This window comes from Convolutriloba macropyga, chromosome 2, assembly GCF_964194025.1.
Source record: "Convolutriloba macropyga chromosome 2, txConMacr16.3, whole genome shotgun sequence".
NCBI classification, from domain to species: domain Eukaryota; kingdom Metazoa; phylum Xenacoelomorpha; order Acoela; family Convolutidae; genus Convolutriloba; species Convolutriloba macropyga.
The window spans coordinates 70,788,600-70,804,257 of record NC_134469.1 but is presented as its reverse complement, the minus strand read 5'-3'; the positions used below and the strand labels follow the sequence as shown (position 1 = coordinate 70,804,257).

The following is a 15,658-nucleotide window of genomic DNA, read 5'->3' as shown; positions in this document are numbered from 1 at the left end:
CGTTACATTATGCATGATAAAGTCACTACTCTACCATATGGCCATCATGCGTTGCGAGAGGAAATGTTTATGCGTAATATGATCTGTGATCCTGATTGGGGTTCGAGCGATGAAGAAGAGACCAATGTACACTTTGCAGAATCGACTATGGAGCAGAGTCCACCAGTGACTCCGCACACACAGCTACAGGAATCTTGGTCACCTCCTGATCCAGGTCAGGTTTCAACCAGCGTGCGTACAGCGACGATGAGATTGAAGCGGACATTGCAGATTTTGCAAATCTGACTGAGCAAGTGATTGAGGACGAAATTGAAAGATGTTCCTTTATAGACGATCAGGCTGGTCGCCTAGTCTTCTAGATCTAAGACCCGTATCCCCCATTCATGTTTCTACTAGCTCTTCAACACAAGAGCAACCCTTCAACCATCCCGGACCCTCAAAAAGGACGAAAAAGTGCGCAAAACGAACGCTGGAGCTGATATCAGACAAAGAATCTATCAGTGTAGATAAAATAAAGAAATGGAGAGTAGTACAAATTGACACTGATAGTGACGACAATTAATTTCTGTGAAACAACTCTGCTTTAGTTTTCGTGACTTGTGTTTTGTTTTCCCCGTTTGATGGAAATAAAAAATCTTTCCAACTCGAGTTATAGAAAAATTGTACTGCATAAGTCTTTTAAAAGGTCCCGCATAGGCAGTTGATTATTTAATATCTGAGTCATTTTTGTCCTCAGTACCTTCAATCCATTGTATAAGTCTTTTAAAAGCTCCCATATAAGCAGTTGATCAATTTATATCTAAGTCATTTTTATCCTCAGTACCTTCAATCCATAGTATAAGTCTTTTAAAAGCTCCCCCATAAGCAGTTGATCAATTTACATCTAAGTCATTTTCATCCTCAGTACCTTCAATACATAGTATAAGTTTTTTAAAAGCTCCCATACTAGTAGCTGATCAATTAATAACTAAGTCTTTTTTAACCTCAGTGCCTTCAATCCATAGTATAAGTCTTTTAAAAGCTCCCATACTAGTAGCTGATCAATTTATATCTAAGTCATTTTTATCCTCAGTACCTTCAATCCATAGTATAAGTCTTTTAAAAGCTCCCCCATAAGCAGTTGATCAATTTATATCTAAGTCATTTTCATCCTCAGTACCTTCAATACATAGTATAAGTTTTTTAAAAGCTCCCATACTAGTAGCTGATCAATTAATAACAAAGTCTTTTTTAACCTCAGTGCCTTCAATCCATAGTATAAGTCTTTTAAAAGCTCCCATACTAGTAGCTGATCAATTTATATCTAAGTCATTTTTATCCTCAGTACCTTCAATCCATAGTATAGGTCTTTTAAAAGCTCCCCCATAAGCAGTTGATCAATTTATATCAAAGTCATTTTCATCCTCAGTACCTTCAATCCATAGTATAAGTCTTTTAAAAGCTCCCATATAAGCAGCTGATCAATTTATATCTAAGTAATTTTTATCCTCAGTACCTTCAATCCATAGTATAAGTCTTTTAAAAGCTCCCATACTAGTAGCTGATCAATTAATAACTAAGTCTTTTTTAACCTCAGTGTCTTCAATCCATAGTATAAGTCTTTTAAAAGCTCCCATACTAGTAGCTGATCAATTAATAACTAAGTCTTTTTTAACCTCAGTGCCTTCAATCCATAGTATAAGTCTTTTAAAAGCTCCCATAATAGTAGCTGATCAATTTATATCTAAGTCATTTTTATCCTCAGTACCTTCAATCCATAGTATAAGTCTTTTAAAAGCTCCCCCATAAGCGGTTGATCAATTAATAACTAAGTCATTTTTGTTCTCAGTACCTTCAATCCATTGTATAAGTCTTTTAAAAGCTCCCCCATAAGCAGTTGATCAATTTATATCTAAGTCATTTTCATCCTCAGTACCTTCAATCCATAGTATAAGTCTTTTAAAAGCTCCCATATAAGCAGCTGATCAATTAATAACTAAGTCATTTTTATCCTCAGTGCCTTCAATCCATAGTATAAGTATTTTAAAAGCTCCCATACTAGTAGCTGATCAATTTATATCTAAGTCATTTTTATCCTCAGTACCTTCAATCAATAGTATAAGTCTTTTAAAAGCTCCCATATAAGCAGTTGATCAATTTATATCTAAGTCATTTTCATCCTCAGTACCTTCAATACATAGTATAAGTTTTTTAAAAGCTCCCATACTATTAGCTGATCAATTAATAACTAAGTCTTTTTTAACCTCAGTGCCTTCAATCCATAGTATAAGTCTTTTAAAAGCTCCCATACTAGTAGCTGATCAATTTATATCTAAGTCATTTTTATCCTCAGTACCTTCAATCCATAGTATAAGTCTTTTAAAAGCTCCCCCATAAGCGGTTGATCAATTAATAACTAAGTCATTTTTGTTCTCAGTACCTTCAATCCATTGTATAAGTCTTTTAAAAGCTCCCCCATAAGCAGTTGATCAATTTATATCTAAGTCATTTTCATCCTCAGTACCTTCAATCCATAGTATAAGTCTTTTAAAAGCTCCCATATAAGCAGCTGATCAATTAATAACTAAGTCATTTTTATCCTCAGTGCCTTCAATCCATAGTATAAGTCTTTTAAAAGCTCCCATACTAGTAGCTGATCAATTTATATCTAAGTCATTTTTATCCTCAGTACCTTCAATCTATAGTATAAGTCTTTTAAAAGCTCCCATATAAGCAGTTGATCAATTTATATCTAAGTCATTTTCATCCTCAGTACCTTCAATCCATAGTTTAAGTCTTTTAAAAGCTCCCATAAAAGCAGCTGATCAATTTATATCTAAGTCATTTTTATCCTCAGTACCTTCAATCCATAGTATAAGTCTTTTAAAAGCTCCCATACTAGTAGCTGATCAATTAATAACTAAGTCTTTTTTAACCTCAGTGCCTTCAATCCATAGTATAAGTCTTTTAAAAGCTCCCATACTAGTAGCTGATCAATTTATATCTAAGTCATTTTTATCCTCAGTACCTTCAATCTATAGTATAAGTCTTTTAAAAGCTCCCATATAAGCAGTTGATCAATTTATATCTAAGTCATTTTTATCCCCAGTACCTTCAATCCATAGTATAAGTCTTTTAAAAGCTCCCACACTAGTAGCTGATCAATTTATATCTAAGTCATTTTTATCCTCAGTACCTTCAATCCATAGTATAAGTCTTTTAAAAGCTCCCCCATAAGCGGTTGATCAATTAATAACTAAGTCATTTTTATCCTCAGTACCTTCAATATATAGTATAAGTCTTTTAAAAGCTCCCATATAAGCAGTTGATCAATTTATATCTAAGTCATTTTTATCCCCAGTACCTTCAATCCATAGTATAAGTCTTTTAAAAGCTCCCACACTAGTAGCTGATCAATTTATATCTAAGTCATTTTTATCCTCAGTACCTTCAATCCATAGTATAAGTCTTTTAAAAGCTCCCCCATAAGCGGTTGATCAATTAATAACTAAGTCATTTTTGTCCTCAGTAACTTCAATCCATTGTATAAGTCTTTTAAAAGCTCCCCCATAAGCAGTTGATCAATATATATCCAAGTCATTTTCATCCTCAGTACCTTCAATCCATAGTATAAGTCTTTTAAAAGCTCCCATATAAGCAGCTGATCAATTAATAACTAAGCCATTTTTATCCTCAGTGCCTTCAATCCATAGTATAAGTCTTTTAAAAGCTCCCATACTAGTAGCTGATCAATTAATAACTAAGTCTTTTTTAACCTCAGTGCCTTCAATCCATAGTATAAGTCTTTTAAAAGCTCCCATATAAGCAGCTGATCAATTTATGTCTAAGTCATTTTTATCCTCAGTACCTTCAATCCATTGTATAAGTCTTTTAAAAGCTCCCATATAAGCAGCTGATCAATTTATATCTAAGTCATTTTTATCCTCAGTACCTTCAATCCATAGTATAAGTCTTTTAAAAGCTCCCATATAAGCAGCTGATCAATTTGTATCTAAGTCATTTTTATCCTCAGTACCTTCAATCCATAGTATAAGTCTTTTAAAAGCTCCCATACTAGTAGCTGATCAATTAATAACTAAGTCTTTTTTAACCTCAGTGCCATCAATCCATAGTATAAGTCCTTTAAATGCTCCCATGTAAGCAGCTGATCAATTTATATCTAAGTCATTTTTGTCCTCAGTGCCTTCAATCCATTGTATAAGTCTTTTCAAAGCTCCCATATAAGCAGTTGATCAATTTATATCTAAGTCATTTTTATCTTCAGTACCTTCAATCCATAGTATAAGTCTTTTAAAAGCTCCCCCATAAGCAGTTGATCAATTAATAACTAAGTCATTTTCATCCTCAGTACCTTCAATCCATTGTATAAGTCTTTTAAAAGCTCCCATATAAGCAGTTGATCAATTTATATCTAAGTCGTTTTTATCCTCAGTGCCTTCAATCTATAATATAAGCGTTTAAAAAGCTTCCGCGCTATCAGATGAAAATGAAAAAAGTAGCTGATGTATCTATTACCAAACAAAAATTCCTCTTTGTCTCGAAAAAATTAGGAACATGTTCATAGTTACCTCCGTAGATCATCTGTGTCGATTGTAGCAATCTGTCATAATCTACCCTACAACTGATCTAAGTGTCTAAGTGAACTCAGTGAGTGTTTGTGAATGGTGGTGCGTGTTAAAAGTTTGTGAACTGGTGCCGTCTAATTTTCGCAATGGGGTTTCTCTAAACCAGCAAGGTCCGCTTCGCAATCATTGGGGTTGCCAAAGTTAAGAAGGCAAGGAGTTTACTGACGTCAAGCGAGTACAGTTCCTGCTACTCTTCAGACTGTTTATCTCAAGACTTTGTACTCCAGACAAGATATTAAAATTAATTCCCAATATATAGAATTTATCAACAAACAAAAATATAAAGGGGAGCAACATCAGAAATTGGTGATTAACTAAAATGTCATGAGACAAAGAGGAGAGTTTTGAAATAAAAAACCCAAAAACTGGTCAAAAAGTAAAAATTAAAAGGACTAACAGAATTATTCCTTTTCTGTAGTCGGTTTCCAACTGGCTCTCCTCGTTGCTCTCCACCTTGCTCTCCGCTTTGCACTCCCTTTTGCTCTCCACACTACTTTGTTCAGCCTGAAAAATGTCACCAATACCCTTAATATGTACAAGTTAAAACTCGCTTAGGTAACCAGCAGGTAGCTTAGGATCCAATACACAAGTTATTTTTCACCAATACCCCTGATATGTACAAGTTAAAACTCGCTTAGGTATCCACTAGGTAGCTAAGGATCCAATACACAAGTTATTTTTCACCAATACCCCTGATATGTACAAGTTAAAACTCGCTTAGGTATCCACTAGGTAGCTAAGGATCCAATACACAAGTTATTTTTCACCAATACTCTTGATATGTACAAGTTAAAACTCGCTGGGGTAACCAGTAGATAGCTTAGGATCCAATACACAAGTTATTTTTCACTAATACTCTTGATATGTACAAGTTAAAACTCGCTTAGGTATCCACTAGGTAGCTAAGGATCCAACACACAAGTTATTTTTCACCAATACCCCTGATATGTACAAGTTAAAACTCGCTTAGGTATCCACTAGGTAGCTAAGGTACCAATACACAAGTTTTTTTGCTATTTCTCCTTACTGGTAGAAGTTAAAATTGATTAGGTATGCAGCAGCCGGCTTAGGAACCGATACGCAAAATATTTTTGCTAATATTCTTTTTTGGTAGAAGTTAAAATTGATTAGGTATGCAGCAGCCGGCTTAGGAACCGATACGCAAAATATTTTTGCTAATATTCTTTATTGGTAGAAGTTAAAGGTGATTAGGTACGCAGCAGCCGGCTTAGGAACCGATACGCAAAATATTTTTGCTAATATTCTTTATTGGTAGAAGTTAAAGGTGATTAGGTATACAGCAACCGGCTTAGGAACCAATACACAAGTTATTTTTGCTATTACTCCTTATTGGTAGAAGTTAAAACTGATTAGGTATACAGCAACCGGCTTAGGAACCAATACACAAGTTAATTTTGCTATTACTCGTTAATGGTAGAAGTTAAAACCGACTAAATACTCCGCAGGTAGCTGAGGTATCAATGCACAAGTTATTTTCGTTCTTACTCCTTATTGGTAGAAGTTAAAATTGATTAGGTATGCGGCAGCCGGCTTAGGAACCGATACGCAAAATATTACTGCTATCACTCTTTATTAGTAGAAGTTAAAACCGACTCGAAACTCCGCAGGTAGCTTAGGTATTCGAAGAGGTAAAACTCTACTTGTGATCTAAACACTGGTATTACTATTTTAAAATCTTGAAAGTAAAGAGTTAAAACAGAGACAACGCAAACAGTTGAATTAGCAATGACAACAGAGAGTCATTTATCAAATACATTTACTGTCTTTTTGTGTCTTTAGGGCTACACGAGCCCTTAAGGCGGCCTTTCGTTGAAAAGTTTCTATATTCTCTTTATCAACCATTTTTTCCGGAGTTTGCGGAATTCTGAAGAAACGCGCTTCGTAAAATTTTTTCGCTTTCTCCATACGTCGAACGCTTCGTTTTTCCATAGCTTTGGCTTGGCTTAGTTTCAACGCCGCTGACTGATAATACACTCTTGCTTGATGATGCATTTTCTTGAAAAACTTACAGTTGCTGCATTGAGATTCGTTTCCAGCCGGTTGGGGTACTGACCTTATCCTCAGGTTTTCTGGAAAACTTTGATCAATGTCTAGGTTTTCTGGAAAACTTGATCAATGTCTCGAATCGTCTTATCTTCAGAGGCACAACTGTGAGCAGTGTCAGAATTAGGGCAATTGGATGAAGGCAACTGTTCCTCAATCAAACAGTCAGAGCTCTCTGACGGATTGTTTTGCTAAAACCCGAAATCAAGATTTGGAAATTTGCCCTCATTAATCTTGAACATCATCAACTCCGTTACCAACTTCAGAAAACTTAAAAGAAAAAATTACCTTCCACAAATTCTTGAAGCGAATTTTTGGTGGCGGTAAGATTTCTATGTCGCTATCGTCGTTTCCCGTCTTTGAGCTTGACCCTCGATCCCTTTCTCTGTCTCTGTTAGTCGTCCAGGTGCAGATTTGTAGAACACGACTCCCCTCTGCATTGTCTGACTCCTCAGGATACCCGCCACTGCTAGAACTCGACAGCTCATCGCTTGATTCCAGTTGAACAATTTGAACGTCAATTTCTGTGTCCATTTCCTCAGTTTTCAAACTTTGAGAATGTGATGAATGGGTTGTTGAATTCAAATTGGCGAACTTTTATCATAGAAAACTCCGTTGAAAATTTAAAAACCAAAAATTCTAGCAGATTTTGGAGCCGTGATTTGTTTACTTTATTCGTGTGAAAAATTAAAAGAAGCTTTTTTCTGAAAGTTTGCCAATTTAATATCTTGTTTATATTGATGCACGAACAGTTGAGAAAGTGGAGAATGCTTGTAGTGACTGGTTTATAATCAAGATTTTAAAAGAATAGATGATGAATAATATTAAAAAGAACCTAGATTCGTTAGGTGTAATTATTCATAGGCTCTAACTGTAGTAGCCGTCTGAAGGAGCCGAATACCAGAAGTCCTCGTCTGAAAACCTGGAAAACGGGTTAGTTGGTTGTCTGAAAACACCGAATTAACCAATACAATAAGAACTATTCAATACAAGCACGGTATTAAATTGCAAATTTTGATTTTAGACATCAACACGCTAAATATAAACCTAGAAGGCATTCGTTTTAATTACAATCCAATTTCTACATATGAACAAAACAATTACACACTAAACGAGACTATTATACCTCACTGTCTGCGGTTATAAACTGACTAATGCGTCATCTACTTAATAACTCTATAGACAGACAATATAATCTGAACTAATTCCGCGTTGGAAATAAACACTCATCCACCAAGCCGAAAAGTTACAGGTCGAAAAATTCAAACCATTCTAAATTTGGAAATTTGGATAAGTCTTTGCATTTGGGATGAAACAAAAAAATGTTCGGGTAAATATACTTTAGGCTAAGAAAGTCAAAATGTCCCCCCCCCCCTGTATTAGGTGCATGACTCTAGCATGTACTACTCGTTACTCATGAATACTTTCAACGATTGGACCTCAGTCTTGTGTAACTTGAACCAATGACCTCCTGAGTGCTTCTCGCTTTATCTACCACACTGCACTGTACTACCACACCTTTGTTTTATTAAGAAATACATTACGTTGTGCTGCTTGCGTTGATTTTTGATTAAAAATCATCCATTTGCTGTACCGGCGAAAACCTCTATTCCAACTAATTGCGTCACACGTTTTCTCCTCTTTCCAAATCGCTTTTAGGCATAATGTGGCGTAAAAAAGGCACAACCTAATCATAGACTAAGTAAAGATATAAAACTAACGCTGGTTATACAAGATTATCGTTCAAAAACTTATAATTATGTGAGATCTAACGTTGAAATCAACCGTTGAAGTCAAACAAAATTTGTTTTCCGCTTTTAATTAACGTTACAAAGTATTATAAGCAAAAAATATTCTGTCGATAGAGGATGCTATAAAATCTCTCTTAAAAACGCGAAAAAGTTTTTCTATTTTTCTGCAACAACCAATTGCATACGTATCAAAAGAGTAAAAAACGGAGAAGCAATAAGCTGTTTGTGTTCAACAAAAAATGTCTACAACTAGGATTTTAACTGGATTACATTCCAAATCGGCACTGACAAGTTTAAGTTAGGAAATATTCGCCAGAATGAAGAACAAAACACGAATCACGTTCTGCAAAAATTGCATGCATTCAGTTTTATTTTGAAGAGAAATAGGTAAAATGACGTTCTTTGCTCAACTATAACTTTTATATGCCCGTAGCAAAACTTTAGTTTGGACAAAGTAGCCTTGTTTCACTCCTGTAAGCTTTTGAGTAAAACTTTTCAAGAACTATGTGAAAAAACTCAATTTTACGTTAGAATCACAAATGGATACATAAACACATTGGCTTTGTGAAATTTAACAGGTCACGATATTTAGTTCTGAGCAAAAGAGTTTTAATGTACCAAACATACCTATAAAAAAATGTCAGAAACCTTTTCTGAAAAATTTACCTTTGTTGCCGAATGAGTTGTTGTTGAGGTTTTAAGCTCTATTTTTTTAATTGACGAATTAGATTTGCATATAAAATCAACTAAACGACCTTTAATTTTTCTGCATAATCAAGAAAAATCAATGAAAAATTGTTGGCGTCTCTATACTTTAGCCTGACATCAAACAAGAAATTGAATTCAAGCTGGCAGAATTTCTTTTTTTTAAAATTGCAATTGGTTACACTTAAAGAAGAACAACCTAAAGAACAAAACAAAAATTAAAAGATGGAGTGATATTGGCTACTTTGTTTTCGTAGTGGAAATGTTTGAACTAAATAAGTAACCAGCATTTTTTAATGCAGGGTCATGCTTGGAAATGTTTGGACAGGAGACGAACGGGACGCAATTATTACTTTAAATTGAGGAGCCAATAGTTTTTAATCAATATTTTGGCATGTTTTTCAAAGTTATCTTTTTAAATTTTCTTATTTCTTGGAAAAATTTTCCCTGCAAATTTAAAACAGTGCATTTCATAACACAAACATAAACAAAGTATAAAGAAAGCATGAAAAATAAAAAATTATTTAATATTAAATTGTTAAGTCTAATTTAATCTTCGTTGAGCGTTAAATGTTGAAAAGTCTCTGAAAAGATTAATTCAGTTTTGAACTTTTGTTTGATTCTCTTTTTGTAAATCCGCAAATCTATTGATCAGCCAAAAATGTCTAAACAAAATAATAATTAACTAACTTAACAAACCAGGGTAGCATAATGTTCCTGGTGGTCCGATAAATTTATAGCATCCAACAACAACACTATTCTGAAATGTATTTTGTCCTGGATGATATCAAACTGAAACTGCATAACATAAACAGTTACTTTCAAAAATTAATTCGAACAATTTGTCGAATAGATTAAAACTATTGTGTACTCCTTCATGGAATTTCGTTGATGAGTACTCAATTTTTTTTATTTCGCAATCAAAAATTTTGGTGCATTCGTACGTGCCCTCATAAACATGGGCAAATTTTAGGTAAACTTTAAAAAAACCGAATTTTTGTGTAACCAAGAAAATTCAAAAATTCTTTTGAAATTTTTTGCTTTCTGAAATTTTGAATTGTTCTTTTCATTTTGATTTTTTGGTCAAAAATTATCAAAGTATGCTTTAATTTTTTGTGACAGTTGCCTCAATTTTCATTATGAAGCCATGACGCCGTAAAGTTCACGATGACTCCTCATCAATTCATTCTTTTTGACCTAATATTTCTATCATTTCACTTGACAAGATGAGTGTTTGTTTACAGCTTGTTTGCCTAGCAAAATATATCGATTTGCTTAAATTGAACGCAAAAATGACCAGGCTTTTTAGGAGATTCTAATCTCCCTTTAACTTTTCACAGTTTGACTGCTTAGTTGAGGGACATGGGAGAATGCTGCGAGAAAACTTTTCTGTCTAAACAACGTGATTTCATTTTGTCGAAAGCAAATTATCTATTCGAAAAATGTTCTTTTTTTGTAATTTTCAGAAAGATTATGTGCGTATGAACGCTAACTGATTTCTATAAAACGGTTTTTAGATGGGCTTTCGTAAACATTATGATAGAATCAAAGTGTTGTTTTGAGCGTTTCTCAGATCTATAATAAATTTAAAAATTGAAGCACTGTCATGTAAGCATAAAGCAGGCGACACGGAAAAAACCCCACTATTTTAAACCCACATAAGTTTTTAAATTTTAAATGTGAATTTTGGTTGTTATATTTTGGTCGGTTGTAATAGTTTCATATCAAGTCCCACGGGCCGCTAAGGCATGGCCATGGCCCGCGACGCATGTCCAAATGATTAAATTGCTAATTTAATTGTCCTTATTTTACAAAAGATTAAAATCGGGGTGAAATGATAGAGGGGTTAAATGATAGAGGGGTTAAATGATAGAGGGTGAATAAATCGGGGTTAAATGATAGGGGGTTAAATAAATAGGGGCATAGCCAAGCACGCTAAATGCGCAGCTTGTTAATAGTCAAGTGGGGTTTTACTTCCGTGGGGTTTTATTTACATGGGAGTTTGTTTCCTATCTAAAAAGAAGTGCGGTTTTTCCGTGGGTTTTTCCGAAACCGGAGTTTCGCAGACAAACGGTTTGTTTGTTCATTTCCAGACGAAAATGGAGATCATGTGTGCATGGTGATGGACGGGTTCTTCGCTGAACTGGGTCAAATGCTGGACCACTTTGACCAGTTCCGCTATGACATCATCGAGCACTTCCCCTTTCTCAACTCCACGGTCGAATTCGTGGCTAACCAGGTCCGCAAAATAACTCTACTCTCTGAGAAGCTGCATGGAAATGAACGACGCGACGCTCTTCAACAGGTCACTGTAAATTACATTTTAAACGGATGTTTCTTAATAAATTTTGTTGCGCGGCAAAAAAATAATAGAAACAACAGAGAACATATCAAGGCTAAGATAGAGGCAGATTTGACGACGTTGTTGGAAAATAATGCGTTTTTCATGTTCATATGTATAAACTGACACCCACAAAATAAAAAAAACCATGCAATCGATATTAATCACAAAAAATGGCCAGTATTGTCCAATATTTTCGTTAGCTGAAAAATGCATGAATTGGCTCAGCGAAATTAGGCCAAATAACCAAAAAGCGTGAACTTTTTAGGCAACATTTTCTTGCAAAATTTTAACAAAACATTTGTAAATTACCTCATTTCTTGAAGCACGTGCGAAAATCTTACACGTTTTTCTTTCATATCTTGCGTTCTGCTCACAAGAATCTTATCACTGATATTTCAACTGAGTGCATTTTTGCTCTCTTGATGCTCTTCTCTCAGTTAGGTTTCCGAGGTACTGTTACACCTCTTTGCCAACCAGTTGAACCTGATTGGGGCAATATGTCGTGACCAATGTTGGAGAAGTGATGGTCATTGAGTTTTTCTGTGCCATAAGAGAGGTGCACGAGAGGTTTACAGTAAATGGAAAATAAAGAAATAACCTGTTAATAATGATCGTATTATGTTATCAAAAAAATTTTCAAAACTGAAATATTATAAAATATCTTAGATTTTTCAAGTTCTAAAATATTTGTGTGAACAGGAACAAAATTAAATGAACTTTGGAACAAAAATATTATACTGCTGGTCCGTACATTAGATACTTAAACGACGGGGTTAATCGCGGGACCACATGTATAACTTGAGAGTTCAACCCCTAGTTCTACTCTTGCTATATAGTTAAGTATTAAAGAAGGTTAAATGCAAATATGAATTAATAAGTTATGTTAAACAGCATCAAACATGAACCGAGCATGAAGGGATAGAATAGTTAAGGTTATTAAGACTGAGAAAGCACAAGTTAGCTCAGATTGAAATATTCTAAGTTAACTTGTAACTTAGATAGAATTTAAGAGATGTTAATTTATAACTTAGAGAAGTTAAGCTGAACTTACCTGATTTCCAAATTTGTGCTAAGTTAATATTTTATAACTTAGAGAGTTCTTAGTTAAGAACAAGTCACAAAATATTCTAAGTTAGAAAAATATCTCAAGTAAGCTGAGATTGAGCAAGGGAGCAATACGGGAGTATGATTTTAAATCAGAAGTTATCAGGGACCAAAAAGTGTTGGTAGTTGAGCGTGCAAGCTCCTCTTATACTTGCGGGCACGTGGTTCTCTAGTATCCTATTGGATAGAGATAACAGTGTCGACAGAGTTACCAAGGTTAAGTTGGTGTTCTCTGTGTGGCGTGACAATATCACGTCATAGTATTCTCAGTTTTAGTTAGTGATCTTAAAATAGTAGCTTATTCAAAACTACTTAGTAATTTGTTCACACGTTAAAATGGACTTTGTCCAAATCAAGTTTGTGCTTCACGCACTATAACGTAAATTCTCAAAATAGCACTAAGATTATCAAATAGTGTTACTGAGTGTAGCACACTTCAGTACATCCCATCCCGGTCCATAGGTATTAAATCAAAACCTTAAATTTTACATAATTGAATAATTTATTTAGCTTAATTTTATAATAATTAAGCATTTAAAGTTTATGAGGTAGATTATTTGGTTAGAGTTCTAAGGTTCATCGTAGCTTCTTGTTTCTGAGTTCTCTCTTGAAGAAGGGTTGACGATGTCCTAAGATACAAGGCTGTACAAAAGAATAGATCCAATTTTTTTGGGTGGCCGTTATAATAGACCTTTTGAAGTTTTTCCATAAAATTGTGCTGTCAATACATCTGACGTTGAATAATAAAATAATATAACTTGAAGAATATACTGGTTAAGTTAATGGTCTATAATGACAAGCGAGGTAAATGAATAGGGAAATTAAAATGACTGCGCACAACACCATAAGGGCTAGTGTTGTTGAAATAACTCCCCAAATAAAGAATTCCTTTTCGTAATTCATCTTTATTTGAGTCTTGTTGAAGAATAAATCAATTGAAGTAAGCTTTGTAGCTATCTATAGTTTAAGGAATTAATATTTAGGCTTGGTTGATCATTATGAATTAGCTTCATGAAATAATTAATCTTGCTTTTTGTCATTAGTTCAAAATAAATAACAATTTCTTTTTGTTCAAAGTCTTCGAGGAATAAAATAACTTCGCATTGAAATTCAGAATAATATAATTCGGAGATTCTGAAAACTTTATCGTTAAAAATAATCTGTTTAGAAAAGTTAACCCAAGCGGATTCAACATGATCAGAGAGTTTACAATAATCTTTAAACCATTCGATATCAACACCTCCTTCAAAATATGTGTTCATAATGTAGTAGTTTAATTTTGTGTCAATGGGGAGAATGGAAGACCAGTTAATCTTTGAAAGGAATTGACAGGAAGATCCACATAGTACTTAAACTATATATGGCGGATGGCGATGAATACAAACCTGTTAACGAAAGGTTGTAACATTTCTATATCCGTGATCACCAAAATATTGAAGACTAACATTTTAATTGAAATAAGTGAGCGGTCGAAAGTTTAGATTATTGATGTTAAGAATTTCTTCTGTATGAATAAGCTTTAGAATTTCAACTAAATCGTACTCAGGAACTTGATGAAAATAAACTACAATTTCATTAGAATTGTTATCTTCTAAGAATAAGATAATCTCTTGTAACTCAAATGTCCAATGAACTGACAATGGTGTATAGAATTTATTTCCAACTAAGAATGTTTTCGAAGTTTTAATAACTTGCGATTGAATAAATTCAGCGAGATCGCAATATGTTTTGAAATACTTAACGTCTACTGAAAGGTTGTAAGACATCAAATAAATTATGGAATTCGATGGAACAATCGAATGATGTCATAAGCAAGATAAATCGGTAAAGAATAGATTTTATTAGAGAAGCGAGAACAAATCAAATCTGCAATCTAAAGATAGGAGTGGACTCATTGTTTACCATAAATTGCGCTAAGTGTAATCATTGAAGATAGTTTCAATGCGGATTACTTTACTTGATGTGAGTAATGGAATCAAAGAGAGTAAGGTAATCGAAATGACTAATAATTAGGCGTTTAAACTAACGAATAATTTTCCTCACCGCGGGAGAAAGAAGAAGAAGTAATGAAGGAAGTACTGAACATCAACAACCACAATTTTATCTATTCCATTCCGTGAGTGCTCAACGTGATGAGCGGAGGATGTGGAGTTGATGCTTCAGATTTGCGATCTCCAGTTGGAGCTCAGTAATCCGTTGTTCGAGCTGTTGAGAGCGTTGTCTTTCTGTCAGAAAATTTTGCTGTACCTGATAAGTGAAGGTATCAAGCTGAGGATTGAGGTTTGCTGTAATATTATCAAACGGGACTTGTATTTTTTGTCCTTGAAGGTTGTGATTAGTTAGTAGATAAGAATTTTTGTTCGACAAATAACCAATGAGATTGAATCTATTGATGTTGGGTTGCAACTGGTAGATTAAACTTGTATCGTAGTTCGAGTGTCCACTAAAACCGGGGGTTTTAGCTTGTATCTCAGCTTGATGTTGTCTTGCAGGGGGGTAGTTGTGTAATGATGAAAATGAAGAAAGTTTGGTCGTGACGATTGAGTAGTTGTAGTGTTTGCTAAAACGTTGGGTACCGTACTGTTTGTCTTGGGTATATTTACTTCTAGCGGTGTCGCTGGGCTGAATGTCTCTCTAATGAATTGTTTACGTGGTTGTTTCTTTGCAATTGTATCTGCAGTTTTAGTTCTCTTTTTGGATGATGTAACCGTCGTTGATGAATTTGCACTAGTTGCTTGAGTTTGTACTGCTGAAATCTTGATAGTTGAGAGAAAAGTTGTAGATGGGGTAACGTGAGTTGTGGGTTGTACTAGTCTGTCAAGTTGTTTAACTCCAGATTGAGGTTTAGAAGTTGATTGTGTATTGTATTCGGGCCAACCACTTGAAGGTTCCTTCTGAAAGACTGGTATCAGTTCGTTAGGGATTGAAGAAACTTCCTGAAATATCAAGTATTCTCTACTCTTATTCTATTCTAAGAGTATATTTCTTGAAGTTATTTTGCTAGCATTCTCTTTTTCTGATTTTTTTTTTGTATTCTCTTTCAAAGTAAATCAGTAGTAATTTTG

The 15,658-nt window shown here is 34.3% G+C and overlaps 1 protein-coding gene across 1 annotated transcript in view; it reads left to right on the top strand.

Moving 5' to 3' along the window:
* The window catches only part of LOC142335433 (uncharacterized), a 58,883-nt gene that overhangs the window by 22,674 nt on the left and 20,551 nt on the right, over positions 1-15,658 (top strand). The window contains exon 5 of the mRNA XM_075383915.1: positions 11,239-11,450. Within this exon, the coding sequence (XP_075240030.1) occupies positions 11,239-11,450 (212 nt within the window). The remainder of the gene's footprint in view (positions 1-11,238; positions 11,451-15,658) is intronic.